The sequence below is a fragment of the Nothobranchius furzeri genome, chromosome 14 (genome assembly GCF_043380555.1).
Source record: "Nothobranchius furzeri strain GRZ-AD chromosome 14, NfurGRZ-RIMD1, whole genome shotgun sequence".
Taxonomy (NCBI): Eukaryota; Metazoa; Chordata; class Actinopteri; order Cyprinodontiformes; family Nothobranchiidae; genus Nothobranchius; species Nothobranchius furzeri.
Genome location: NC_091754.1, coordinates 56,935,016 through 56,961,777, shown reverse-complemented (window position 1 = coordinate 56,961,777; position 26,762 = coordinate 56,935,016). Strand labels below are relative to the sequence as shown.

The 26,762-nt window shown below is 43.5% G+C and overlaps 2 protein-coding genes across 11 annotated transcripts in view; one reads left to right on the top strand and one right to left on the bottom strand.

Moving 5' to 3' along the window:
* The window catches only part of zranb3 (zinc finger, RAN-binding domain containing 3), an 86,813-nt gene extending 77,406 nt beyond the window's left edge, over window positions 1-9,407 (bottom strand). The window contains exons 1-2 of one of the 2 annotated variants that reach the window (XM_015952448.3): window positions 9,283-9,407; window positions 6,981-7,176 (exon numbers count right to left, since the gene is read on the bottom strand). In XM_015952448.3, coding sequence (XP_015807934.3) covers window positions 6,981-7,126 — 146 coding nt within the window. In that variant the 5' untranslated portion in view covers window positions 7,127-7,176; window positions 9,283-9,407. Of the gene's footprint in view, window positions 1-6,980; window positions 7,177-8,190; window positions 8,325-9,282 lie in introns of those variants that run through there. The other variant, XM_054743196.2, reaches the window with a different exon arrangement.
* Window positions 9,136-26,762, top strand: part of LOC107380999 (R3H domain-containing protein 1) — a 50,578-nt gene continuing 32,951 nt past the window's right edge. For 8 of the 9 annotated variants that reach the window (XR_011516250.1, XR_001572414.3, XM_015952445.3 and 5 more), the window contains exons 1-3: window positions 11,405-11,543; window positions 13,524-13,668; window positions 24,812-25,001. Coding sequence is in view for 7 of the 9 variants with exons in the window: in XM_015952445.3 (XP_015807931.3) it covers window positions 24,852-25,001 (150 nt within the window). In the remaining 2 variants the exon portion in view is untranslated. Of the gene's footprint in view, window positions 9,246-11,404; window positions 11,544-13,523; window positions 13,669-24,811; window positions 25,002-26,762 lie in introns of those variants that run through there. The other variant, XM_015952439.3, reaches the window with a different exon arrangement.

The following is a 26,762-nucleotide window of genomic DNA, read 5'->3' as shown; positions in this document are numbered from 1 at the left end:
GATCTGTCATATCTGACTTCTTGGCTGAGAAGAGAAGTAGCTCAAGAGTTTGATGTATAAGATATATTTGGTGTACAAAAGTTGTGTCATTACGAGGAAAATAAACAATTATTACATTTTTATGAAAATATCCGCCCACAATAATAGTAGGACAATAATATGGGACATCTCTAGTCTGAACACATACTAAAAGTCAGCTGGCAATACTGTAATTTCTCCAGCAGTTTGTAAGTTTGTGTTAACAACTCCCTCTGATGAGTAGAACCGAAAACATCATCCTCAATCAAATACAAGTTGACCATAAAAACATGTTGTGCCAAAATTGCAACTGTATCTGCTTCCAGAGCTTGGAATAGTTGTGTGGATTCTCATCTGACAACCTGCTATGATTTTAAAGCAAATCAATCAATCAATCAATCAATCAATACTTTATTAATCCCATAGGGAAATGATTCCTTTGTTGTTCTTAATGGGGAGTAATAATGCCATTAGTAGAATAACAATGGCCGTTTGGATGTGTAGATAAGCAGTATTTTCAGACACAGACCCCAAGTCTTATTAGCTTAAACAATAATGAGCAATAATATCTTATATGATAGTCCAACTGTGGCATAAACACAGTATTGATCTGGTTTCAGGCTAGCAGATCACACTGTATTCAGGAAAGAAAGACTCCTCTAATGGCTGATTTCAAGCTTCAGTCAACAACACATTTTGAGACATTAAAAGAAAAGATCACAAGGTGTTAATGGATGTTTTATAGTATACAAGAGAGCCCACTGAGTTTACTTTTCAAAAACACGGAGATGTTTTTCTGTTCCAGAAGGTTTATGGATCCAAGCAATGACATGACAAAACTTCTGTTCATCTCCTTTAAACAATTCAATCAACTACATCTCACGGGTTTTTATTGTTGCACTGTGCCACAGCTCACACATTTAACTCTGTAACATTAACTCCTACACAGAGCAGATACAAAAGGATCCATAAGTATTTGAATTGCAACAACATTTGACGTTTTGGTTCACTGCACTCGATGCGCTGGATGTGGAAAGACACAATGACTGTGAGATTCAAGGGGGGAAAGAAAATCCGCCCACGAAGCCTCCTACGCTGGTACATATCTAACATCAGTATATGATGTGCAGCACATTTCAAGAGTTTTTTCTTATGACAGGCTGCCATTTATTTTCCCTCTGTCAGCCTGTCATGTCTACTGTCGCTCCATTTTAGGTGGTGATCTTCTGTATTTTCCTGAGGTGTTATAACCCTTCCCAATAATCCAGCAGGTTTACAGCTGCACTGAATTGTGGTCCATTCATATGGTAGAAATATTGCTGTCTCTGCCTTTCTGCAATAAAATTCAGTGGATCATCAGTTTTAGTCTTAACTTCCACTCTAGGATACAGGATAACCTAATAAAAATAAAACTTTAGGATGCCTCAAAGAAAATGAAGATTTCTGTTATAAAACCGTCATTTCAGCTTGCAATCTACCTTGATATCTTTCTGGGTTCCCGAATTAAGGATTCTGACCTACTTAACTTCCTTTAAGCTTATGGCAGCAAAAGTAATACAGCTGTAAATCAGAGAAGTATTTAATAGTATGGTGAATCAGAGAGGTAATCAATAGTATGGTGTGGTGTGGTAAGATATGGAGTGTTTCTCAATCCCAAGGAACCTTGCCTTGATGTCTTGGCCCTGCCCCGGTTGCCTAGGAGATATGTCATCGGGAGCCGCTGTAACGTCCAGCAATGGTCAGTTTTTAGGTACAGTTTGACCATTCAACATCTATTCTGCATCTGGTCAAAAAGGAGACACAAGACTGCATGTGTTCCCTTTAAATTGGCCTGCCTTCATCCCATCAGCTGGAGCTCAGAGTCTCTGCAGCTCGAAACAGATAACGAAATGTCAACAATAACATTCTCACCTCAAGGTCCAATCTTTCAGGTCTTCATGCCTCCATATAAGGAACACTCCAGCTCAGATCAGTTACTAAGTCAAAGAATGATTTCCTAAATTAATATGAACTTCTTCTACAACTCACAAGCTTGATAATCATTAAACAAACGTTTGTTTATTGCTACTTATAATAATTATAATATAATGAAATGTTTCATTAATCTGTGCTCAATGATTGAAGTGTGAAATGAATGTTATGTTATGTTGTTTACATGGTAAGGTCATCACCATTTGCACTCACACAAGCTCAAGTAAGGTTAAGCTGAACTCGTGACACATAAATAGTATTTTACCCTAGTCAGAACCTCCGTATCAAAGAAGGCGTGTTTCTGAGGTTGTCTTGGTAACCATTCCTCAACTTGTCAACCTTTGGTTGGCTACACAAATCGTAACATGAGAACATCAAAACTGGATCACTCTTGGGTGATCTCTCAGTTCGAGAGAAAGTTTCTGACCGGCTAGCTGAAACAACACCTCTTTAACCCATCAAAGCTTTTGACATGTGGTCAAAACCTTTTTTGTACCTGCAAAGCTGATACCGCAACAATTCCTGAAGAACAAGCTGATATTGTTTAGACTCCTTCAGAGTCCCAGACGTGCGGTTCCATCCATCTGTCGTGGCCCGAGACATCTCTGGACCGGAGAAGTCGGTGCCAGAGGTCATCAGACCTCTCTGACCTTCGGATCCACCAAGAGGGTCTCCGAAAACGGGTGAAGTAGAGACACAGATAGCGTCTGATGTGGTTTGATAACAACCAACGTCATAGCTTAACACAAACCTAATTCTTTTCCATCCAGAACTCAGCTCTCCTAGATACGGAAGTTCTGACTAACATCGCATTCACACATAGGTTCATACATCACATCTAGTTCCAGCCATCATAGTAAACGCTTAGTTAACTTGTCATGTTTTAATTGTTGGTAAAATAAATTCTTACTTTTATAAACCTGACTCTTTCCTGAATCAAAACGGAGTGTGTACAATCCCTTAATAAATAAAGAATCCTAGAATCTTCTGATTAAACACACAAAGACCAAGCAGGGTTGATATTCTATTTTTAAACAGAGTATCACCGCTTATTGTTCATAAGTAGAGGTAATAAGTATATTGAGCTCTTAAAGCACTCAATTTCCTAAACCCTACACCGCCAAGGCGTGTTCCAATGTTCATGTTCTACCGAGGTGTGTGTTGTCCGTTTGTTAGCCATTTAGCTAGCTGAGTGAGGATACATGGGAGGTGTCTTGTAGCCTAACCTTGGCCAAAAATTACTCAGAATACACCGCAGTATTTTCAAAAGGACGGCGGATCAGAAGCCGTCAGCTATTTTGGGAACAATTTTCTAATTTAAAAGTCAACTAAATTAAAATGTTTTTTTTAGATCCAAAGAAGTTATCTATTGTTGGTTAGTTGCTTAGTAGTTGCAGCTTCGGTGGCTACTGGGTAGTAACTCACTTATATTTTAATTTAATAAACATATACCCAATTTAAAAAGTTAAAGTCTCATTGTATATTTATATTGAAACTAATACGTATAAAATATAATGCTATCTCCCGTGTCACGTGACGTTAAGTGACTGCCGTGGAAGCCGCAGTCACACGGTGCAAGTCTGTTCCATTTAACCGTTTTCTTTGACCAAGGAAGGCCAGTGTCCTAGTTAGCAAGGCGCCTGGCCTTGCAAGACATTGCCTTGCAAGGCCAGGCGCCTTGACATTGAGAAACCCCCCTGGTGTGGTGTGGTGTGGTATGGTATGGCGAACCAGAGACGTAATCAATGGTATAGAGAAGGGCACCGTATTCGGTACTTTTCAAGGCACCGACCGAATTCCGTGGTACCGATGAAGGACCGAATTTCGGTATATGAAACAGTGCCTCGTTTCGGTACCTTTTGCCACACACTAGCTTTAGTTTAGTTTAGTTTAGTTCAAACAAAGAAAACATACATATTTTTTTAAATACCACAAACAGAAAAAATACATATCATCATCCCTTCTTCTCTGTTTGAAAATTCAGTAGGTCCAGAAATTTCTGGACCTACAACAGAAGGGGGCTGAATAACTCCTGTGACTGGTGCGGTCCAGGTCGGTTGTCTAGACCAGTTTTACCATGGGAAAAGAAAAATTATAAAGCCAATCAACCTCGTACCTTGCCAAAATAGTCGGTGGAAATGAGGCAAGAGAGGTAATCAATTGTATGGTATTGTATAATATGATATGCTATGGTAAATCAAAGAGGTAATCAAGAGCAGAACTTTAAATGTACTTTGGTAGTTAGAGTAAGTCTATACCAAGCTTTACTACAATTGCTACCCAATAGGGATATTTGGGATCAAATAGCGTGCGATGAGTTATATCTTAGAATGTACTTAATGTTGTCTATCATCAAGGGTTCTGATACAATTTTTCAATTGGCTACTTTAGTTTACTTATTAACAGGAGTTGATGCTTGGTACTCAACCTATGTCTAGTACGTAGACCTAACCCTAACTCCAGCTGATGCAACGTGTGGCATCTCATTTCTTAAACAACCATGGTGAAATACACATTCCATGGTCATGGAAAATATATTAGTCTGTTTAAGAACGGCTAGATCATTGGCATGCTTCAATCAGAGACAATATCTGAGGAGATTCATCAAGTTGGGTTAAAAACACCTTTTCTGTTTCTGAATTCTACGTTTCTATTCTAAACATATTTTTAACTTAAAAGTTGACTCGTTACAAGATTTATTAAAAAACTTAATTGACAGATCTGCCACAAAAGAGTAATACAGTTGTTTTACATTCACAAATATATAAATAAAGTCTCGTGGTTCCGCAGAACATTGAGTGCTTTTGCAAATTACTTACCAGAAACTCTTTATGTATAAAACAAAGAATCTCATACTTCTCAAGTTTTAAAAAAGTATTTCTTCAGCAAAATCTAAATGCTTTAGAGTTGGACCCAGCATTAGAAATATGAAACGTGCACGCTTGACTACACACACTTCTTCCATCTGTCACAGAGGTATTCAGAAAATGTTTTAACCCTCCCTCTGTCCTAATGGGTGACCCCGCAAAGAAAGTTGACCATTGAGCAGGACTGATTGTTTATCCCTTGGGTCCACGTGGCAGGGGTTAGGAGTGAGCACCACCTCACCCCTGCCACGTGGACCTCAAGGGATTAACCATCAGTCCTGCTCAATGGTCAACTTTCCTCGCAGGGTGACCCATGAAGACAGTGGGAGAGTTAAAATCCTTAAAGAACAATAAACGTTTATGTGCAAAACAAACAACATTATGTATTTCACATTTTTCCCCATTCACTTTATGAAATAAAAATGCTTTAGAGTTCAGTTATATCTTCTAAATATGTCTCCAAATATTTCTTCAACAGGAGTAAAGCCTGGAAACGATGTAGCCTTGTGCAGGAGCAATGTTCATTTTTACTTCTTCCATCTGTCATTGACATCTCCCTTGAAGGAGGTGATTGTCAGTCTTTTATTGTTTGTCTGTAAATGTTGATGAATGGCGTTCAAACAACTCATGCCTGCATTTTCAGTCTTAAGTTTGAATGTCCTTATTTATGGCTGGAATCTATGGTGGCCCTCAAGCTAAAAAAAATAAACACAAAACAGATAATGAAAGCTAGGGATGTAAGAAAATGTCGATTATGGCAATATATCGTGATATTTTCCCCAGCGATATAATATCGATATTAAAAAGCTGTGTATCAAAAATATCGATTTCGCAATATATCGTGATATTTTTTCTTGTAAAAATGTATCGATATTCAAAAGTCGTGTATCTAAATTTTGGAAGAATTTACATGGAAATATTTGTGTATTTTCTTTTCTTGTGGTGCAATTCAAATGCCGACCACTAGTTGGCAGCAGTGTGTAATGGGTTTTGTTTACACCACTGAAATGTAAATCCCTCTGTTATGGTTGAACATGTTAAGTATCAGTTTGGACTAGGGTTGCACCGATACCAATACCAGTATCGGTATCGGTGCATGTATCGTGCGTGCGTGTGTGTGTGTGTGCTCTATCTTCTCGATGCCCAGCGAGTCATGGTGGATGGCTGCTTATACTGAGCCAGGATCCTCTGGCCTGGCAAGCCAGACTAAATAAATGTATTATTTAAAGCAAGAATTTGGACTAGTTCACTAGGCTAAGGATCCTCTGGAGGTTTCTTCCTGTTAAAAGGGAGTTTTCCTCTCCACTGTCGCTACATGCTTGCTTAGTATGAGGATTGTTGTCAAGTCTCTGACACGAGTCAGTGACTTGATGCAACCTGCTGGGTTCCTTATATAGGGAACTTTTTACTTATTGGCTTAATGAACTGACCTGTATTAGAATGTTTACTGTGTGAAGTGCCTTGAGACGACTCTGGTCGTGATTTGACGCTATATAAATAAACTGAATTAAACTGAATGAATGGTTTCTAAATTTGGCATTACAGCAATAAGTATCTGCATTAGAGACTCAAGCTAAAACAGTTTGGTAGAAAGAACGTAATCTACAGTAAATCTTAAAGCTAATCCCAAAATCTAATACTTGACACTCCCAAGCAAGTATTTAACCCAACAGGCCTATATGCAGCATCTTGGTACAGTGACATGTCGAGGTGGGATCTGATCCTGACCACCAGCTAGCACTGGCTTATAAAAATGCATCAGCTGTTTTTTGTTATTATGTTTGCGGCCCATTGTTCAGAGGTGAAGGTCGGGCAGCAACAGCAGCTCCTGATTAAATGTAAACATATCTTTATTGATTTCCACAGAAGTTATTCATTTCTGTAGTTGGTTTGCTGACCTTCAGTCACACATTTCAAAACAATTGTCCTCCCTGAAGGAAGTTCTACAAACGCAACTGAAGAAATAAATAATGAAATGTTCATCAGCTTCTTTTGTTTGTTATTTTTGCTGTTGAAATCTTCTAATTATTTCTCATTTTCATCTCATCACAAGTGATTGTTTAAATTTGATCACTTTTAGAAGTGCTTGAGTTTTAGATATATTCATGAGACAAAAGTGCTCACCGTCCGTTCCTGGACAAAGCAAACTCCACTCCCTCCCTTTGGAAAGGCATGAGGCGCTGCAGGAGCCTAGGAGGAAGTCCTGACAGTTGCTGCGACCATCTTGCATCACAGCAAGAAGTCTGTAGGGCGTCATCGTCTGTTTCCATTGGTAAGTCTTCATCAGGTTTAGCCTCAGACAGATGGACGGGAGTTAAACCTGGAAAAATAAAGGAGATATCCTAATATTTGCATCACTCTGTTGTTTCTGGTCTCATTTTGTGTTGCTAGTCTCTATTTGGTTATTTGTGCCTATTTGTAATGGGCAGGTGTTGGCTTTAGGCTAACTTTGGACAAATACTCCAGAATAAAACATCACAAAAATTACATTAATCATATTTTGTGTGTTGACTATTAATGTAACAGACTATAATTTATGATTACTAATTATTATTATACATAATTTACAAAACCAAATACTTGCTAGATGACACAAGTGTCAAATGTTTTCGGTAAATAATAAAAAAGATCAGTTAAAAATAATACACACACACATTATATATATATATATATATATATATATATATATATATATATATATATATATATATATATATATATATATATATATACTAAATAGCTAAATAGCGAAAAATGAGTAAATGTTGAACCAATAATTTACGACTGCTGAAAGGTTATCAAAACTGGAAAAAAAGAAAAAAACAAGAGGCGGGTTTAAAAAATAAAAACACTTGAAAGGAAAATGTTTAGACTTCACCGGATGTTTAAAAAACCACGTTTAGGAAAATAAAAGCGCTTCACAGGCTGTTTATAATACACCGGAAGTAAAGAACCCAATTTGCACAAATAAAATAAAAGTGCTTCAAAGACAAAATTTTTACACTACACCGGAAGTGGAAAATTTATGTTTACAAAAATAAAAGCGCTTCACAGGCTAATGTTCCACTACACCGGAAAAACGTTAAAGAAAAACAAGTAGCGATACATTCACAAAGTTAAGATAAGTTCAAACAGTTCAAATGAATTTGGCGTTAATGTAAAGTGAGCAAGCCCACCCTTAGACTAATGTGCTTTTGCTATGAAGTTAGCCAAACTCCATGAAAGGAGGGATTAGAATTAGCTTGCCTGTGCGGAGACTCAGTGATTAATAGTTGCAACAGCGCGCACTCAAACGGTTTCGTGACACTGAGTGTTCCTTGTAACCACAACTAACCTTAAAGTGTAAAGAATATCCTTCCTCGTTAAGGGAAACGAGGATACTGTCAAATAAACACCGCGCGACATAAATGTTTTACCCGCAAAAAAGGCAAATGTTACGACAAAACGTGCTGTTTCCAGCACCCCTCGTGTCAACAGTGTAAGGCAGGCCGTTGTAGCATATAATTAAGTCGGTTTCCACCGAGAGCCAGCACCCAGCATGTTTTAGTTGTTTCTCTAATCCAACACACTTGAATTACCTGTGCAGCAGTTCTTCAACCTCTGCAGAAGCCTGTTAATCACCTGCTGGTTATAATCAGGTGTGTTGAAGCAGGGAAATCAGTAAAACAAGCTGGTTGCCAGCCCTCGGGGGTTGGGTTTCGCTGCCTTAATCTTTCTGAAATGAGGTGTGAACTACTTTGAAAATAGAAGATGCTGGCATAAGTAAAAGAAACACATGTTTTAACAAATTCTTACATTTATGATGCATGAGATTTGTTACCCCTCCTCTATTTTTGTTCTATTGCTTTTTTTAACTTGCACAGTTTATTACTGTATTTTAAGTTTTCTATTTTTGTTTTTAAAAATAACTTTAAAAAGACTTAAAACAAACAACTGAAAATTAAATTAATAAAAAAATACTGTTTTCATATATTTAGAGTAAAAAGGAAATAACAAAATCCTATAGCTTTTTACTTATGATTTTTGATTGAAAATGGTAAAAAAAAAACACTGAAAGCTTAACTCACAGTGACCATTTTAGAAAATGTTTCTCATCCAATGGAAAAAGTTATTAGCCGAGTGAACTAGACCAAATTCTTGCTTTGCAAAGTTTGAATAATACATTTATATAGTCTGGCTTGCCAGGCCAAAAAGTTATGTCATTGGGGGGAAAACATGGCGTATTGGCCAAACCAAACCTGAAAAAGTCATTTTAGTGCATCCAGATTAAATGATAAACGGAGTTGCCATAAACCAGAGGCTCGCGCAGCTCGCTGAGTCTGCTGCACTCCGCTACCAACTTCACCCTCCGTAGGAACGACGCCTGTTCACCGAGTGTAAACTAAAGCGGTAAGGCTAGCTACATGACCGACACTCACTTACTTACCGGTTTGCAGTGACTAATGTTAACCGGGTGGTTGTAATCCTGCAACACGAGCTCGTTAGCTGAACACATACGTGTTTGCTGGTGTGTGACAGCCGAAGGCGCCGGTGTTACGGTGCCAGGTAAGGCTCGGTTAGCCTACTTAGCCCCGACACGACCTAGCTCATTTTCCCCCATGTGTTTCGCCGCAAAACATTCGAATATATGCGCATTTTAAACCGCCGCCACACATACCGACGTTCGTCCTAGACGAGCAAACGGCAGCCGTGGAATTATTTCAAATAATTCAGGAACTTTTAGGCCTTCTCCGATCGCGTCTCTCCCACCTACGTGCCGCAGCGGACTGTGTGCTAACGTGAGCTGGTACATCGAACCATTCTCCGGCCAGGTTGCTAACTCAGTTCACGTTTCAGCTCCCGAATTTTAGCTTAAAGTGTCTAGTTGAAGAATGAAGTGTTTTTTATGGGTTGGGATTTTGTTCACCTACAGAAACAGAAAGAACTCTTAAATAGTCACGTTTTATAATGAAGGCTGGCGCCGTTGAGTGAAAAACTACTGGAAACCGGCTTTGAGGCTAAAACTGTGAACTCAAACGAGTTTAGGTTGTTACTTTAACCTCTTAGTGTGCCATGCTGCCCTAAAATAAGTATAGTAATCATGAATGACTGCTAATTAAAATTAAGCCAATTTGATTGGCACATGAACCATAACAGTGGGCAGGGGCCGAATCATTGCTGAAGGTGGTGGTCATATATCCTCAGACTGAATGAGACGGTGTCCTGTGTATATTTTTATCCCTGAAACACATTAGCACGGCTTCATTACCGGCGTAATTTTAATAGTGGACAGTAAACGCTGACTCGGACTGGATTTAGCCTCCTGATGGGTCGTAAATCAGACATCGCATAACCCAGATTTATTCTGGTTTAATAAATCCAGCCATAAGATGCACCGGCCCAGATAATCACCCCCTCATTGGCTTGAGGTTTGGTCCATTTCGCCTGGTTTGCAGAATGAAAGAAAAAAAAATTCCTACATAGATCGTCAACAATCCGCAAGATTTCCCAACTGAGCCTCAGATAAATGTTAATTGTTTTTTTTTTTTCCCAGCAGTATCCCCCGCCGTGGCTTTGCAGGTTTAGAGCCGATGACATTATCACAGATTGAGGTTGAGGGTTGCCGCGTGATAGCTTCCACCAAAAGACGCCTAAATTATTCATGGCCTTCCAGGGGCGGCGGCAGCGGGGGATCTTTCTAATATTTGTTTGTGGGGGCCGTTAAATAATTCATCCTCCCATCCATAAATTGTTTGTCCAATCGGTGACCTTTTGGCGGGATTAAGAAAAGCACAATAATAAATTCTTCAGAGACCTGGCAGGACGAACAGGGTGGGATCTGTCGCAGCACGGTTGCTAAGTGACAGCAGGAACTTATTTCCGCCCACTGTGTGTTTGCTGTGGAAGTCTTGAGTGACTGAAAGGACAAAAACAATCCCATCAGCGCCGTCTAGACACGCGGGGTTCGCGGCGACGGCTCGACCGTCACCCTCCGCTGGAGGAGACGTTTGCTCCCGCTCTGGGCTCAGGTTGAGGATTAGCCGTGTTCTGGTGGAAGAGGCAGTCTGCCAGCTTTAACGGGACGGTCGCCCGGCGAACAGCTCGGCCACGCAGCTTCCAGCCCCCCTCCCCACCTGCTCTTAGAGCACCTAGCTGGACGCAGACGTGCCTCTGCTGTCCTCCTCCTTTCCTTCAATCCATCCCATGTCCCTGACTGCCCCCTTCTCCTCCTCCCCCCCCCCCCCTGCTGCTGCTGTCACCCCCTCCCTTCCTAAAGCAGGGTAGCTAATGAAGAGCCCCATTTAGCTGCTGACTTTGGTTTAGTCGGTGCTTCGTGGTGCCGGCCGGCCGGCCGGCCTCGGCTTCAGCAACTGGCTGTCGGCGTTGTGACATCACACAGAGGCCAGCTGTTGATTTGGCGCTGTCTCCAAGGCTGGCGGAGCTGACGGCCTGTGGCAGGTAGACTCTCTCTCTTTCTCTCTCACTCACTCACCCACCCACTCCTCCCCTCTCCCTCTACACTCCCCTCTCCTCCGTCCTCCGCTGGCAGTCAGTTGAGCGAGCGTGCAGGAGGCGGCAGGCAGCTGCCGGAGGAGCGAGCTGGGAGGCGACTCCAGCCTCCTCTCCCGCACATTCAGCCTCCTGTACGATGGAAACTAACCGGCGGCGGAGCAGAAGGGATGGAGGGCAGAGCTGGCGGGTGCGCAGGTACGTCCCACGCTGCTGCTGCTGTCTCCTCTCCTTTTGTTTTCAGGATTTCCGCTGATGCCGCTTCCTGCGGCTGATTTCTGTTAACGCTCCTCAGAGAAACGCCGCGGCTCCTCGCACCTCCTGGCCGCATCTGTTTCATTACAAGGATAATTAACCCAGATCAGCCAATCACAGGCTTCGCTCTCGTGATTCTGCAGGTGTTGTCTGCAGATCCACTTTTAACGACTCGTGTTTGCATGTTAGGTTTTTTATATTTAGTTTTCTCCCACGTTTATTGTTCTTAATCCTAATTGCTCAGATTAATATTCCCTGGAATTGCGCTCTTATGGGATAGGTAATGGATTACCTGCTGTGGAATTTATTACAGCCGTCTCTGCTGCGCCGCTGACACTCAGTGGCTCCTTTTAGGCTTTATTTGTTGTTTTGTGTCGAACCCGGCGCTCCTGTCTGCCCGTTGTCCGCCCCAGTCCACCTGAAGCAAACAGGAACTGACATCATTTCAGACTAATCGTCTTCTGGTCCAGTTAGTTCCCCGTCAGCGCCGTCCCTCGCGCCGCAGTTGGTAAGAAACGCTGGGGAAACGGGACATTAGGGACCCATTTAAGCAAAACGCAGAAATCTATTTGATCGTGACGCCAAAACCACATCAGGAAGCTCGTTAGGTGTTTATTAGATGCCTTATTTTATTAGTCGGGTTGTTGTCGCTCCGTCTGGAGACCATTTCTGTGTTTTTGCTTAAATTAACAGGAAAAGATGTTTTCTTCTTTTATTTTTTATAAATAATTCTTAAATTATTTCCTCGTTTAGGCTGAATTCTGTTTATAATTCTTGTGTGTGTGTGTGTGTGTGTGTGTGTGTGTGTGTGTGTGTGTGTGTGTGTGTGTGTGTGTGTGTGTGTGTGTGTGTGTGTGTGTGTGTGTGTGTGTGTGTGAGATATGGGTGGAGAGGAGGATGAGGATGGAGGGTCCTTCACCTCCAGCTGGGCTGGTTATTGGTCAGCGGAGGTGTGTGTGTGTGTGTGTGTGTGATGAACTCGTCTACTTTCATATTTATAATTTTAAAACTACTTTTCTGTCTGATTCTGTAGCTAAAGTGATGATTAGTGACTTAATGAAGCATTAATACGTGTTTTTAAGCTAAAATATGGTACAATTCTCTATTAAAGGTGTATAAAGTGTTAAAATGAGCAAAATATTGATCCGAGTTTATTATAAACAACATCCGTTATTTTCTTTCTGAGCAAATCTGCGTTTTAAAGCCGCTGTTTGAAGCAGCCGTGAGCGTCGGTGTGACACCAAACGGCGCCTGGGGGAACCTTTTTTAGGGGTGGTGGGCTCTGCGGGGGTGTTAATACCAGCGGGGCACAGGTTCCTGTTCAGGAGCTGCCGCTCTCCGGTCGCGTTGCAGGATTTGTCCTGATTTATCGTCTTTCGTATTAAACCAACCTCCGACGCGCCGCCGGTTGTGTTCGTGTGTTCGTCGCTGAGCCTCAGCAGCGACGACCACCCTCTTGTTGAACCGGAGCAGGAGGAGGTGACCCGACCCCATCAGGAGTACTTTAGTATCAGATGTGTTTTTCTACACGTTTACAAGTCAGTCGGCTGACGGTGTGAACAGACGGGAGATAAACGAGGTCGGTTGCTGCATCATCAGATGTTTAACGTAAAAAGCAGCGGCGGCGAGACGTTTCTGCACCATGAAGCAGATCTAAAGGCAAACCCAAAGCTATCGCGGCAGTCAGGATCTTCAGATGTTCCTGCCCTGCTGCCCGTGGATGTCCGATGCTCTGGGTGTGTGTGTGTGTGTGTGTGTGTGTGTGGGGGGGGGGGGGGGGGGGTTCTCTTTCCATCTCTGCTCATCTATTATTCATGGTTACACACACACACACACTCCTGACCGCTGTCAGTCCACACGAACTCTGACAGCATCCAGTCCTGACCTCTGATCCGCCCCCCCCCCCCCCATTCTCGGTTGCAGGTCGGCAGGGGTCATGAGGGTGTCGGAGGCCCTGCTCACTGTGCAGAGCAGCTGAAGCAGACATGGGCACAGCGGTCCTGGATGGCATCGGTTGGCTCCGCCTCTTTGACGTCAACAGCCGCGACCACCACAGGCTCCAGAACAAGTACGTCTCCCGTTTGTCCCTCCCTCACAGGAGTAGTCAGGCAGAGGCGTGACGAGTGGCGGCGCTGGTTCTCCAGTTAGATGGCCGCTGCAGGAAGAGATGATGTCACTCAGAGCGCCAGTCCAACTGTAGAAAAGCGCAAGGGAAATGTGGTTTTCCTGTCTAATAATAAAGGCAATGTTCTGCTTTTCTGCCGTTTGATTGTTGAGCTGCCTCTTATTCAGGGTGTCTGCGGGTCCTTAAAAAGCCTTAAATTTGCTTTTCCAAATTTAAGGCCTTAAAAATCCTTAAAAATGACAAATTATCCTTAGTTTCCAAAGGTCTTAAATGACCAAAGACCCAATAAACAAGATCCTTTTATTTCTATAAAATTTTCATGAATTTCTAGTTGGTTCAAGAGGGTGCTCGCTGCAGAACCACAAAGGCGGAGCTGCACCAGAGTCAGCCCCGCCCATTAGTTCGGCATTTTTTGTGTACGATGTTGGCGTAAGCGGAACCGTACACATTCGGTTGGTTGTGAAAGGGGGCTGTTTTTAGAAGAGCACGCTAGTGGGAGTTTGCGCCATGGGGAAGTGCAACATTAATTGTAACTGGATGGCTAATCCCACGTTCATGACGTGGTTGGCTTCGGTTCCAGGCAATAGCTGGAAATTATAGCTTAAATTTGATTTTAAAAAATAGCTTAAGTTTGGTCAAAGTGGCCTTAAAAAAGGTCTTAAAAAGTCTTAAATTCGGCTCCCTTAAACCTGCAGATACCCTGTTATTGCTCCTCAGCCTCGAGCCTGTAATCATTAAAATACGTTTAAACGATTTACTGACCGGTTGTAGCTGATAACAAGATTTATCTTACAGCAGAAGTTCAGATCTGTAGCATTTGTTTAGTGGAGACATGAATAAATAATATCCTACCTGTTCTAGACACAACCTCAGTCTGAAGAAAGTCCACGTGGGGTTAAATCTAAAGTATAGAGCGTCCACCTGGGGGCTGCACAGAGGAGACAACCAAACAACGCAAGAAATGCAGCAGAAAACACAAACATTAGGAGTTGAAGCTGAACGATAAATCGGGACAATATATTACATTTAATTATTTTTTTAAAGCTCATTGAAACAATATATACATGTTTTTATTTTTTTTTTATCTGGCACCCATTTGGCCAACTGATGCCACTACTAGACTGAACAAAGGACCACAACACAACGTTTTTTTTAACATTTTGAGCTAGCTTTATATTTGAAGTTCAATAAATATTATAAGATTTGACTTCTCAATCAATCAATACTTTATTAATCCCCGAGGGAAATTAGAGTTTCAGTACACACAATTCAGATATCAGACATACATGGGCAAGACACGTGACAAGAATTGGTGACTGTGGTCATTCGCAACCCGAGTCGCGCTACCTTAATAGAGGTAAGAGGTAACATGAGGATTGGTTCAGGTGGAGGGAAAAAAGGCACTTCAGAGTTACTCTCCACCAGGAGGGCAGATTTGCTCTGCAAAAAAAACTCCTCAGACAGATATGCAACAGACTTCAGACAACACAACATAACATGAGACTCCCAATTGGGGGGGGGGGCTGGAATCCTGTTTCCCCTAGAGCTGAGGAAAATAATCAAATAATCGATGCATCGGGATGCGGACATAAACGATTCTGCATCGTAGAAGAGTACGCCATAATCGATTATAGTGGAATGTAGCTTTGTTTTTTTAACGGCGGCACCAGCGCAGCATCCAAATCTGTCAGAGTGAGCGTCCTCCACATTTACCAAGTGGTTCCGCCTTAATGTGGTACTGCAGGGCTGAGAGCTGGAGTTGTAACCTGAGACCAAACCGGAACCGAATCAGTCCAACCGGTTCTGTTGGATTTGGGCCGTGAATTATGTTAATTGAGTGGGTTGTCACGCGGCGCGCTCCGCTCGCTCGATCAGCGACTGAGAGAGAGAGACACTGCTCACACAAGAGAGAGGATCGGAGGACGCTCCTCCAAACACGCATTATTATTTTCATAATTTAATTATTATTTCTCCTGGAAGCGCTCAGTCAGACCGAGTGTTGTGATGCCGGGAGATCCGGGGGCCGGGTTTTCACAGCATCTGTCTGCATTCCTTCGTGAGGGTTTTATTTGCTCGCCGCTCAAGGCTACCAGGGCGTCAGATTCAGATAACAAGAATTTGTTTGGGTCAGGCTGAGATAATTTTCCTCTCTGCCTTCAGTCTTTAAGCTGATCATTTCCAGTCCTTCAGTGAAGCCAACTTTGGGTTTTTAAACCTGTCCATACCGTCCGGCGACTCTCCGAGATGACATCCATTTTGCGCACTAATACTAATTTAATTTATATTACACACAGTGAGAGTTCAGTTGTCTTTCACAATCAATGTGCTGCTAAAACATATGTCGGCCTTAATAATCAGCTTTCGATATCGGCCATCGGCTACAAAATTCTTTAAAAATCTGCATCGGCCTTAAAAACACATCGGTCGGCCTCTAGGAGTAAAACCACCGAAGTCACCGCTGTGACCTAAAACACGATAGACCAAAACCCGATAATAAAAGAACGGCGTCAAGGAGAGCTAGCGGCTATGATAGAATGAAAATGCAGAGTCAAGGAGAGCTAGCGGCTACGCTATAATGAAAATGCAGACTGATGAGGAGCGGGAGCTCATTCCAAAGCTTGGGACCAGAAAATGCACGTTTGACCCGAGAGTTAAGGCGTGTCTTAGGGAGCCATAAGAGCTTTTGTCTTAAAACAACAAAAAATGCTAATTTCATAGCGATTTAAACAAATTCTCATCAGTTGTCATGGCGATGCCACTGAGATTTTCTGTTTGCAACCAATTACTACTTCAGCCCATTTGGTCAAAAGTGCTTGAATTGGACTTTGGCGAAAATCAACGAATGAAAATCCAGTGATGTTTCTGAACCCGTTTAAAGGTCTAATTCACTCGTTATTTAATAAATCTGATGTGGTCTCGTACCACCAAATGGCTTGTGAGTCGATCTCTGACAAAAAAAAAAGCTCTGGTGCTCCGGTTTCCATCAGTAGAGATTAGCAGGGAAAGTGGGCGCAACAAATCTTACTCATTATTCATGAGATGCAAACAGTTCGCCTCTGATTGGCTAACGGCAACGCAACTCTTCTGCTGCCTTCGTTCGCTGATTTTTCCTTGAGTAAAACACCTTCTGACTGGTCCAGTCTTTGGTTCTGACCCATTCTTGGGTGTCTCTGAGTGTTTTGGGTCTCTATCCTGTTGGAAGACCCATGACCAGAGAATGAGACCAAGGTTTCTGACACTGAGTAGCACATTTAGCTCCAGAACGGGTTTCATTGGACCCTAATCGGATTCGCGACTTCATGGTCCAGATGCAGCAAAGCAGCTCCAGAACAGAACCTCTTCCATGTTTTAAAGCCGCTTCGGTGTCTTTTACTGTGCTTCATGTTTGTGTGATCATAACGATGATGTGATCTGCCAAAAAGCGCCAGATTAGTCTCGTCTGTCCAAAGAACGTTCTATTAGAAGCTTTAGCCTTCTGTGGTCCATTACAAGTGTGGTTCACTCCCTGATACCCACGGGTTCTTACTTATTCTAGGATAAGAGCCTCAATCCTTCATAGGCCTGAAATGTTTAAAGTCATCTTGAGTTATTGAGATCAAATAAAGCAGAATCATCCATAACAAGTCTTTATCAAGCCACCATGGTGGCTCAAAAGGGACCAAACAATGGTCGGTATTACTTATGCAGTCAGGAGATCTAAACGGGTTGCAAACCTCGGCCAAAGAATACGTCAAAGTCCTGGATCTTCTGCTCCTGCGATAAAATGGGTTTGGAAGAGGGAAGAATTCCACCGGGGACAAAATGGCCGTCCATCACCGCGCCCGGGTCTTCAAAATGTCTGTCAGATATTGCAAGTTTTTCAACAAAGCCACTCAAGAGACTCCACTCATCCGACTGTCAACGCCACATGCTAAATATTCAGAGGCGTGTGCCACTCTCTGGAGTATTGAGCTGTTTTCTGCACAACGCTAAAAAATGTAGCAGCAGCCAGAGTTGCGTTTGTGAAAGCTCTGACAGGTCATTGAATTTCAACATGTGACTCCCAAGTGCTTTGGCAGAGTTTAGCTAACCTCTTAGCTTCTAACGGCGTCGGGTTAGCGGAGCGCCGCGGCCCTCGCTGGAGAGGTCAACTACACAGACACCTTGTGGAAGACCTCATCCCCCTCCTGCTGTTTCAGCACCGCTGGAGGCTGATTCAAACGTTAGCCGAATGCTCTCCTGCTCAGCCATCAGATGGTGAACCGTCTCTGATCACTGACACACGGTCCAAATGCAGATTAGGGCCTGTCATGTGCTGATCCAGTTCTGATGTGCAAAGTGAGTTTGAAGAGCCCTGTTTCTAATTAACCTATTAATCATCGCTCTCATGTACCAGATGTCTGCCCTCCCTTTTTTGGTGCATCTGCTTGTGCGTGTTACGCCGCATGGGGCCCTCACAACAAGAGCAGATCAGCAGGACCAACCAGAACCAAAAACGGTGGCTTTACCCAGACACGTCCCACCAGCCGCCATGAGCTCTGCTTGTGGGAATGAACCCAGGTGGAGCAGAAAGGCATCGCCGGCCTCCAATCTGGAATGAACATGCAAATGTCCCAAAGACCACCTTAACAATCTTCACACCACATGAGGCGAAACGAGGACAGGAGCTTTTCATTTTCCTCGTCTTATTTCCCCAGAGACCTTACCCAGATTCGGCTCCAGCTGTTAGATGACACGTCGAAGAAGCTATCGAACCAAGACCGCGTTTATGATTCCGATAATGAATCACAACAAACTCAAACCGATTCAGACCGTGGTGATCTGAATCTCTCTTCCCACAGAAGCAAACCGCTCCGTGTCCCGTCGTCGTGTCCATTGTCTCAAAGCCAACAGCTGCAAAGCTGTGAGAGAAGTAGTGACTGATGACCGTGCACCGCCTTTCACCTTCCTGCTCGTCTCACACAGGCGTCGCTAATTCCATTCAGACAGAAAACCATTAATAATCTCAGAGTATTTATCATACAATGAAAACTCAAGCTTCCCATCTTGGAGAAAAAGGCTCTTGTGCACCCTCCCGAGCCACGCTCCAGAAGAACTGTAGCTCTCCTCCTGACGATGTTATCGACGAGGACGGCAAACGACACTCGCCGCTGCAGCAAGCACATCTGGAAAAAAGATTCTGTCCACGTTATAGAAACGATTAGAAAAAGTTTCACTTTATAGACTTAAGCCACGCAATCAAACTCTGTTAGTTTTGAGGGATTTTGTTATTCTATTGACTCATAATAATCAGTCATTTGAATTTGCATTTTAATATCAACTCTGAGTACCACAAAAATTGAGTTAATGAGTTATTATGAGAATTTGTCACAAACCATTTTGCAAGAAGCATTTTCTAAAAGACTTGTGCTTGCACAACTCCTCAAACTTACACTGGTGTGTTTCCTGTGGCATTTAAAGAAAGTATTATGGCAGAACAAGGGGAAAACACCCTGAAGGTGTGAAACTTGCATTGAAAAATGTCTTCATTGTTTTCTGTTATTACCAATAGGAAGATGCCGCCGGAAAAAGTGACAAAAATTACAGTTCCCCCTCCATCCACTAGGAGCTGGCTCCAAAACGGACCGTGTTCCAATTGACTACAAGAAACTTTTAGGTTTAATGGGTCAAGTTTGTAGTCATGACAACCCTGAGAGGGTTGAACTTTTTTGTAGCTCATCCATCTAGATGTAATTTTATGCTTGAAATTGTTTATAATTAGGGGCGTGTCCACCTGATTGCCAAGTCTTCGACAGAAACGATACACAAGACACGAGCCGGTGAAGCGCAGCAGGTTTGTCGACAGAAACAGAAGTGGCCCAGAATTATTTCTCTAATGTCGTTGGATCCTGTCTGTGCCTGGCTGGTACCTGTCTTCGGCCTGGATGGGACGTCCCAGCCTCGAAAACCCTGCTCTCCTCGTCCCCGCCGGCGTGGTGTGAATCCGCAAAACCTGCGGCCTCTGTGTCGGGCTTCTATGGCGGCTAGCGACGGGGACCCGCCGCTTACTGCCAGGTTTGGCCTGGTAAATGCTAGGTCGCTAGCGAATAAAACATTTATTTTGAAGGATTTTTTTACATCCCGAGGACTGGATTTTCTCTGTGTCTGCGAGACGTGGCTGAGCGCCGGTGAGTGCAGCATCTTCTCAGATCTTCTACCTGGCGATTGCTGCTATTTTAATGCCCCGCGTTTGTTGGGCCGAGGAGGAGGAATAGCCACTATTTTTAAAAGTCATTTTAGATGTAAACAGCTACCAACCCCGTCGCTTACCAGCTTTGAACTGTCTGTGTTTGAGCTGGGCTGCTCTCACACAGTGTTGTGTGCGGTGGTTTATCGGCCTCCTAAATACAATAAGGACTTTTTGGATGATTTTGCTGATTTTTTGGCTGAATTCATGCCAAAATATGATCGTATTCTTATTGTTGGGGATTTTAATATTCACGTGTGTTGCCCTGATATGCCCATGGCGAGGGGCTTTTTAAACCTTATTGATTCGTTTAATCTGGTGCAATGTGTGGCAGGTCCCACACATGAACGTGGACACACACTTGATCTTGTTTTATCTCATGGCTTCCCTAGTTTTAACATAGAGATTTGTGATGCTGTGTTTTCTGACCACAGTCCTGTGTTGTTTGAAGTTCCTCTTGTATGTGCCTCAGTTAAACCTCGCGCTGTTGCTCAGTGCAGACGTGTTTTTAACTCCTCCACTGCTGAGCACTTTTCAACAGTCTTTAACCAGATTTGTCAGATCCCGGATTTTTTATGCAGCCAGACTGATGATCTGAGCTCTTGGTTTTATTCCACCTGTCGGACTGCTTTGGACACTGTGGCTCCATTAAAAACCAGGCGGCCTAAAACCAAATGTGAGCCCTGGCTGAACGAAATGACCCGAGCTGTCAGACGCGACTGCCGTCGAGCTGAACGCAAATGGAAAAAGGACAAACTACAGGTGTCATTTCAGATGCTGAAGGACTGTTGGCGTCAATATCAAAGAACTGTGAAAGAGGCCAAAAGAAAACACTTTTCGGACATTATTTTGTCTAACTGCCACAACCCGCGAGTGTTATTCAAAACTATTAACTCTGTTCTTAGTGCACCATATGCTGACTCTATTGAGCCCTCATTAGAAGCATGTGAAAATTTGTTACTCTTCTTTATTGAGAAGGTCTCCTCCACAAGGGCTCAAATCTGTCCTTGTGCTCATGACCCCTCAGTCGTTGTTTCCTGCTCTGCTGTCTTTGACAGGTTTGAGCCTGTGACTCTGTCATCTCTACAGGAGACTGTTGGTCATCTTAAGCCTGCAGGGTCTCCAAATGATGCTGTTCCTCCTCGACTTTTAAAAGAGGTGATACCTACAGTTGGTCCTCTGGTTCTTGAGCTGGTAAACCATAGTCTGAGGTCAGGCGTTGTCCCTAAAGATTTTAAACATGCAGTAGTCAAACCCCTGATTAAAAAACCTGCTCTTGATCCGCAGGATCTTGCGAATTACAGGCCTATCTCCAAACTACCGTTTCTTTCTAAAATTCTTGAAAAGGTAGTTCATAGCCAAATATTGGCCTTCCTGGAAAAGCAAAATGTATTAGAGGTTTTCCAATCTGGTTTTAAACCCTTTCACAGCACTGAATCAGCCCTTTTAAAAGTTTTTAATGACATATACTTAGCTACTGATGCTGGGGACTGTGTTGTTCTTGTGCTTTTAGATTTGACAGCTGCTTTTGATACTGTGGATCATGCTGTTTTATTCTCTCGTTTAGAGCACTGGGTGGGCATTAGCGGCACAGCTCTGGAGTGGTTCAGGTCCTATTTGGCGGGGCGAACTTTTTGTGTCAGTCTCGGTGACTATGTGTCGTCCTCCGCTCCGCTCTTGTGTGGTGTCCCGCAGGGCTCAGTTCTAGGCCCCCTCCTCTTCTCTTTGTATCTTCTTCCTCTCGGTTCTATATTGAGAAAGCATGGCATTGCTTTCCACTTGTATGCTGACGACTGTCAGATCTATGTCCCTCTAAAGAAAAAAGGCAGAAACCTCATACAGCCATTACTACAGTGTCTTGACGACATAAAGGCTTGGATGTCTGTGAATTTTTTAAAATTCAATGATAAAAAGACTGAGGTGATGATTTTTGGTAGTCCTACTGAGACACCCAATGTGTTTGTAGATTCCTTGGCCCAGTTTGTTAAACCAACTGTCACCAACTTGGGGGTCAAAGTGGACTGTGATCTGAAGTTTGAACATCAGATTAAGGCGGTGGTAAAATCTGGCTTCTTTCACCTCAGGCAGCTGGCAAAAATAAAGCCAATTCTTTCACGGCAGCACTTTGAGACAGTGATCCACGCCTTTGTAACCACTCGGCTGGATTACTGTAACGCACTCTACATTGGGGTCAGTGCATCATGTATTAGTCAGCTACAGAGAGTGCAAAATGCCGCAGCTCGTCTTTTAACTGGCACTCGAAAGTTTGAGCACATTTCCCCTGTTTTAGCTTCACTTCACTGGCTGCCCATTTCTTTTAGGATTCATTTTAAAATTCTTTTATTTGCTTTTAAAGGTCTTCATGGCCTTGCCCCCTCTTATCTCTCTGATCTGATACAGCCTTACACTCCCTCCCGCTCTCTCAGGTCTGCTGATCAGCTGCTCCTGATTGTACCCAGGACTGAGCGTAAATTTAGAGGAGATCGTGCTTTTGCTGTTGCAGCCCCAAAACTGTGGAACGAACTTCCTTTAGAGATAAGACAGGCCAGTTCCTTATCTGCTTTTAAGGCACTCCTGAAAACACACCTCTTTACCCTGGCTTTTAATACCTTGTGAGATGTTGGTTTCTATTTTTTATTTTATTTTAGCTGTTTTAGGTGATTCAAATGCGGTTTTATCAAGTTTTATCAAGTTTTTATTTTTAATATAGGGCTAGTTTAATTTTATGTATCATGTGTTTTATTTATCTTTGCTGTTTTCTTTCTAGTCAATTGTTTTAATGTACTTTCTGTACAGCACTTTGTTCCTGTGCTGGGTCTTGTAAAGTGCTTTATAAATAAACTGGATTGGATTGGATTGGATTGGAGTAAAGAATGTTAGAGGCTATCGTTGAGCTAACAATGCTAACGGTGAATAGGGGGAGGGGTTCGGACAGCAGTACACAACTTTGACCACAAGATGTCAGTGTTACTTCATGAACCTTTTGAAGAAAGTACATTTTTAAGTTCTGAAAGCCGATTGGTCAACTTACGCCGGGGACACACCGGCCGCCGAAGCGCCGCAAAAATGGGATCGCCTTCATTCGGCGCCCTTATTATCCTATTCTATAGACCACATGGGCCGCCGGTGCTCCAGCTCGCGCCGTGCAGCGATCATTTCGGCGTCTGCTCTATTTTTTCCCCGAGTCGCGGGTGAACCGCGTCAATTCTGGCAGGAAGTCAAACCTAGACATAAGAGGCAGGCCGGTAAATTTAACAAAATAAAGCATTTCAAAATACAATTCCGCGATAGTCAAATGTGTTCGTAAACAGACACTGCATAAAAACCACACAAACACACACACACAGCGAACTTTGTGTGTGTGTGTGTGTGTGTGTGACCACGTGAAGGGGGTGTGGTTTTAGGTGTCTTTCAACCGGAACAAACAGGACAGAGAGGCAGAAAGTCGTAGGCCAGCTATTAACAACTGGTTCACACACACACAAACAGCAAGGGGGGGGGGTGACGAGGAAAAGAGCAGAGAAAAGGCGGAGAGGAAATGAGGACACCAAGTGGTTAAAAGAAAAACTAGGAGGCGCGCCTTGACCGGAGCAGAGAAAAAAGCGTCTGGTCTGAGCTGAGGAGCAGCGGCCAAATTTCGTGAGCGCTTCGCCTCTCGGCGCTTCAGCGGCCGGTGTGTCCCCGGCGTTGGTGTTATGCCAAATTCTAGTCGTATTGAAAGTTTTAACCGCGTACAGCTAATGGTTCTTAATTTTAGAGTTTTTTTTTTTTTTCTGAATTAATTATTTTCTTTGTCAATGAAAACAGCTGTGGTTGGTTTGTAGTTGGTAGAAAAAGGCTTTGGGCCAATCCCAATACTCACACTTCCACCCTTGCGACCTTCAATTGCGCAATCCCGGTCAGGCGTGAGAGTTCAAAAGGGTGTCCCCGTTCTCAAGTGCGGAAGCTGATCACGCCCCTTTTGCACATTTGATCCACACTTGACCCATGTCCGGGGTATTACCCACAATCCATAGCTGCTGGAGAAAAGGCTCGAGTGGCTTTTCTGAAAATATGTATTTCCAAATGAAAGTGGTTCATGTTAGGACAATTATTTGATGCTCCGAATGTTTTAGACAAAGCAGCAATGACTGTAAATTTGATCAAGTAATTGATTGTTTAATAGTTGTTAATAAAGTTTTTTTGTTTTTTAAGTAGCGCAGCGACCAGCATCCCGGCATGCGTTGTGCTCGATAACGCCATGCTCCCTGTCCCAAATCGGCAATTTTTCACACACTTGTGTACCACACACTCGAAGCCTCGCTGCCCACTTCCTCCAAGTGCACTTCACAGAAGACCGTAGGGCGCGGTGCGAGTATTGGGATTGGGCCGTAGCTCTAATGAGAAAACTTTAGGTCACGTGCCCCTAAACGTTTCTTCTTTAGGCTAGGTTTGGTCGTTTTAGGCTAACGGTACAACAGCTGGTGGCTGATTAATGAAGCCTCTGGTTTTTTGTTTTGGGCTCAGAAATATTCCAGAGGATGCTAGAAAAATAAAAATAATTTGAGCAAAGCTGATATATTATCTAGTTTCTTTGGTTTCCGAAAACACCCCCGCCATCAAGGAGGTAAACACCTCGACAGTGTCGTTTAGCCCTTCGGTAGGATGCTAAGGAAGGCCTAGAATTGGCCTTCTTTATGTTTGGTGAACCACTCAGACGATCTCTATCTAAAACCACTTTTATTATTTTACCATCGTTTTTGGTCACATTGCTCTTTTTAACTAATAAGCGGTGAATTCAAAGCTCTGGTTATCAACTAGCCTAAAATCAGCCCGTTTCAACCCTTTTCTCTGTATTTCTTAAAAGAACTCGTTCTTACAGCGCGCTTTCCTGTCCTTTAGGTGCTCCGTATTCGCCAGCATCTCCCTGTAAGACTTTGCCATGAGAATGTCCGACATCGCGGACACTGAAACGATGAAGGTTCCCCAGGCCGCCGACACACCCGCAAAAGACAACACCACCAAGTCCGAGGTCTGCGAGCCGAGCCAGAGCAGCAGAGAGGAGCACGGCGGCAGCAATAAGGACACTCAGGTAAAGCAGCAGTTGGCCGTCGTAGCGGCTCGTTCGTCTGACAGACGCTTCCTAGATAGAATGATTGAGTGTGGATGTGAAAGTGGGTGTCACTTTGTGAGTCTCCTGCAGCCTGAATCGGCCTCTCCAAGCCTCACGACTCCTTCTCTGCACTCATTTCCATGAAAATTCAGTAAATGTCAACGTCAGACACCAGCTGCCCCGGGGATCTCCTGTCACCTGCGGCATTGGAGGTGATTTAGCTGGCAGCTCTAGCACAGGAACTTGTTTTTTGAAAATAGTAATCTGCACAGTCTGAAATAGTAATGAGGACCTCGACTCTGCCTCTCCTTCGATCCTGAGGGCGGTCAGACTGACACCCTGTGCTGCATGTCAGCTGAGAATCAGTCACGAAGATCAAATCTTTTGTGGAAGATGCTGCTGTGGCAGAATTCAGCTGGGGATTCGGGACAGCTGAGATCACTTTCAGTTAATCTGCTAATTAATTAGGTGTGTGTCACCGGAACGCTGTGCGTTGGGATTTCATGAAACTCGCACTTGTTAATTTGGTTTCCTGAATTAAAACAGGTGCCGACTGGTTTGTATTCACCAAGGAATGAACAATAAGTCACAGGAACGGTGAAGCCATTAGGAATCCTTCCAGATCTGGTCTAAAAAGAACCAAAATCCAGGAAAAGGAGAGGCTTTTGTGTCTTTGGCCGTAGCCTAAAAATAGGATTCAGGCCAATCTGGCCGTGAGGTTGGAAGCAGGGAGAGCGAGGGAGTCGGGCAGGCAGATAATCGGGACTCAAATCCTGGCTTATCTAGCAGCTTCCTGCATCTATGTTACCCGGAGGAGCAGAGTGACACCAGCGGGGGGGATGTATGCGGGAGAGGGGAGGCAGATGGAGGGGAAGAAGAACACAACATTTAAAAATATGAAGTGGGAGATTTTGACTCAAAATGATCAATTAAAACAGTAATGTGTGACATTCTGCTTTAAGAGCATCTCTGATTTCATCGTGGTGGTGTCATTGTGAGGGAAGATGGTAGACTGAAAGCAAAACACACCGGAAGCCACACAACACATGTTCATTATCATGGGTTTTGTCTTGGATGATGTGTTATCATTAAACCCTTGTTTTCACGGACCTCCAGGCTTCAGAATCAGCTCTTCTCTGCTTTTGTAGCAGCACCGTGATTTGTGACTTAAACTCGTGTTTTAAACCGCTTGAATCATTTACAAACGCGTATTTGATGTGTTTCTTATTCTAAAAAAAAGTACGAGGTATGTCACAAGCGTTTTTCCACCTCTACGTGGAGGAGGCTATCTCTTCGGGTTTCTATAAACCTCGCCTCATGATCATTTAATAGTCTCAGAAATGCAGACACGCGCCGACAGCACAGACCACTTCTGCCGTTTTCAGCAGCGGAGGTGAACCAGTTTCCCTTTTCTGTTAAATGCCTGAAATGCCCCTTGTCAGAGAAAAGGTGGAAACAGGGAATTGGGATAAGAAATGTGAAAAGAGTCAGAAGGGCTCTGAGGATGGCGAAAAACCCATTCCAGCAGAGGTAGGCGTGGGAGGAGAGACCGAATGACTTTGCCGCCATCTGCCTGGAGCGCTCCAGCGCCGTCCTCTGCGGCAGGACAGCTGGCTGGTGTGCGCCCCACTTCTGCTGACTTCAGCCCTTTCCCTCTCCCCCTTTTTACATTCCTTTATCTCCTGCCGGCATTGTTCATTCCCCTCCGGCCCCACGCTGCTCAATTAGCTGGTGTAGCGG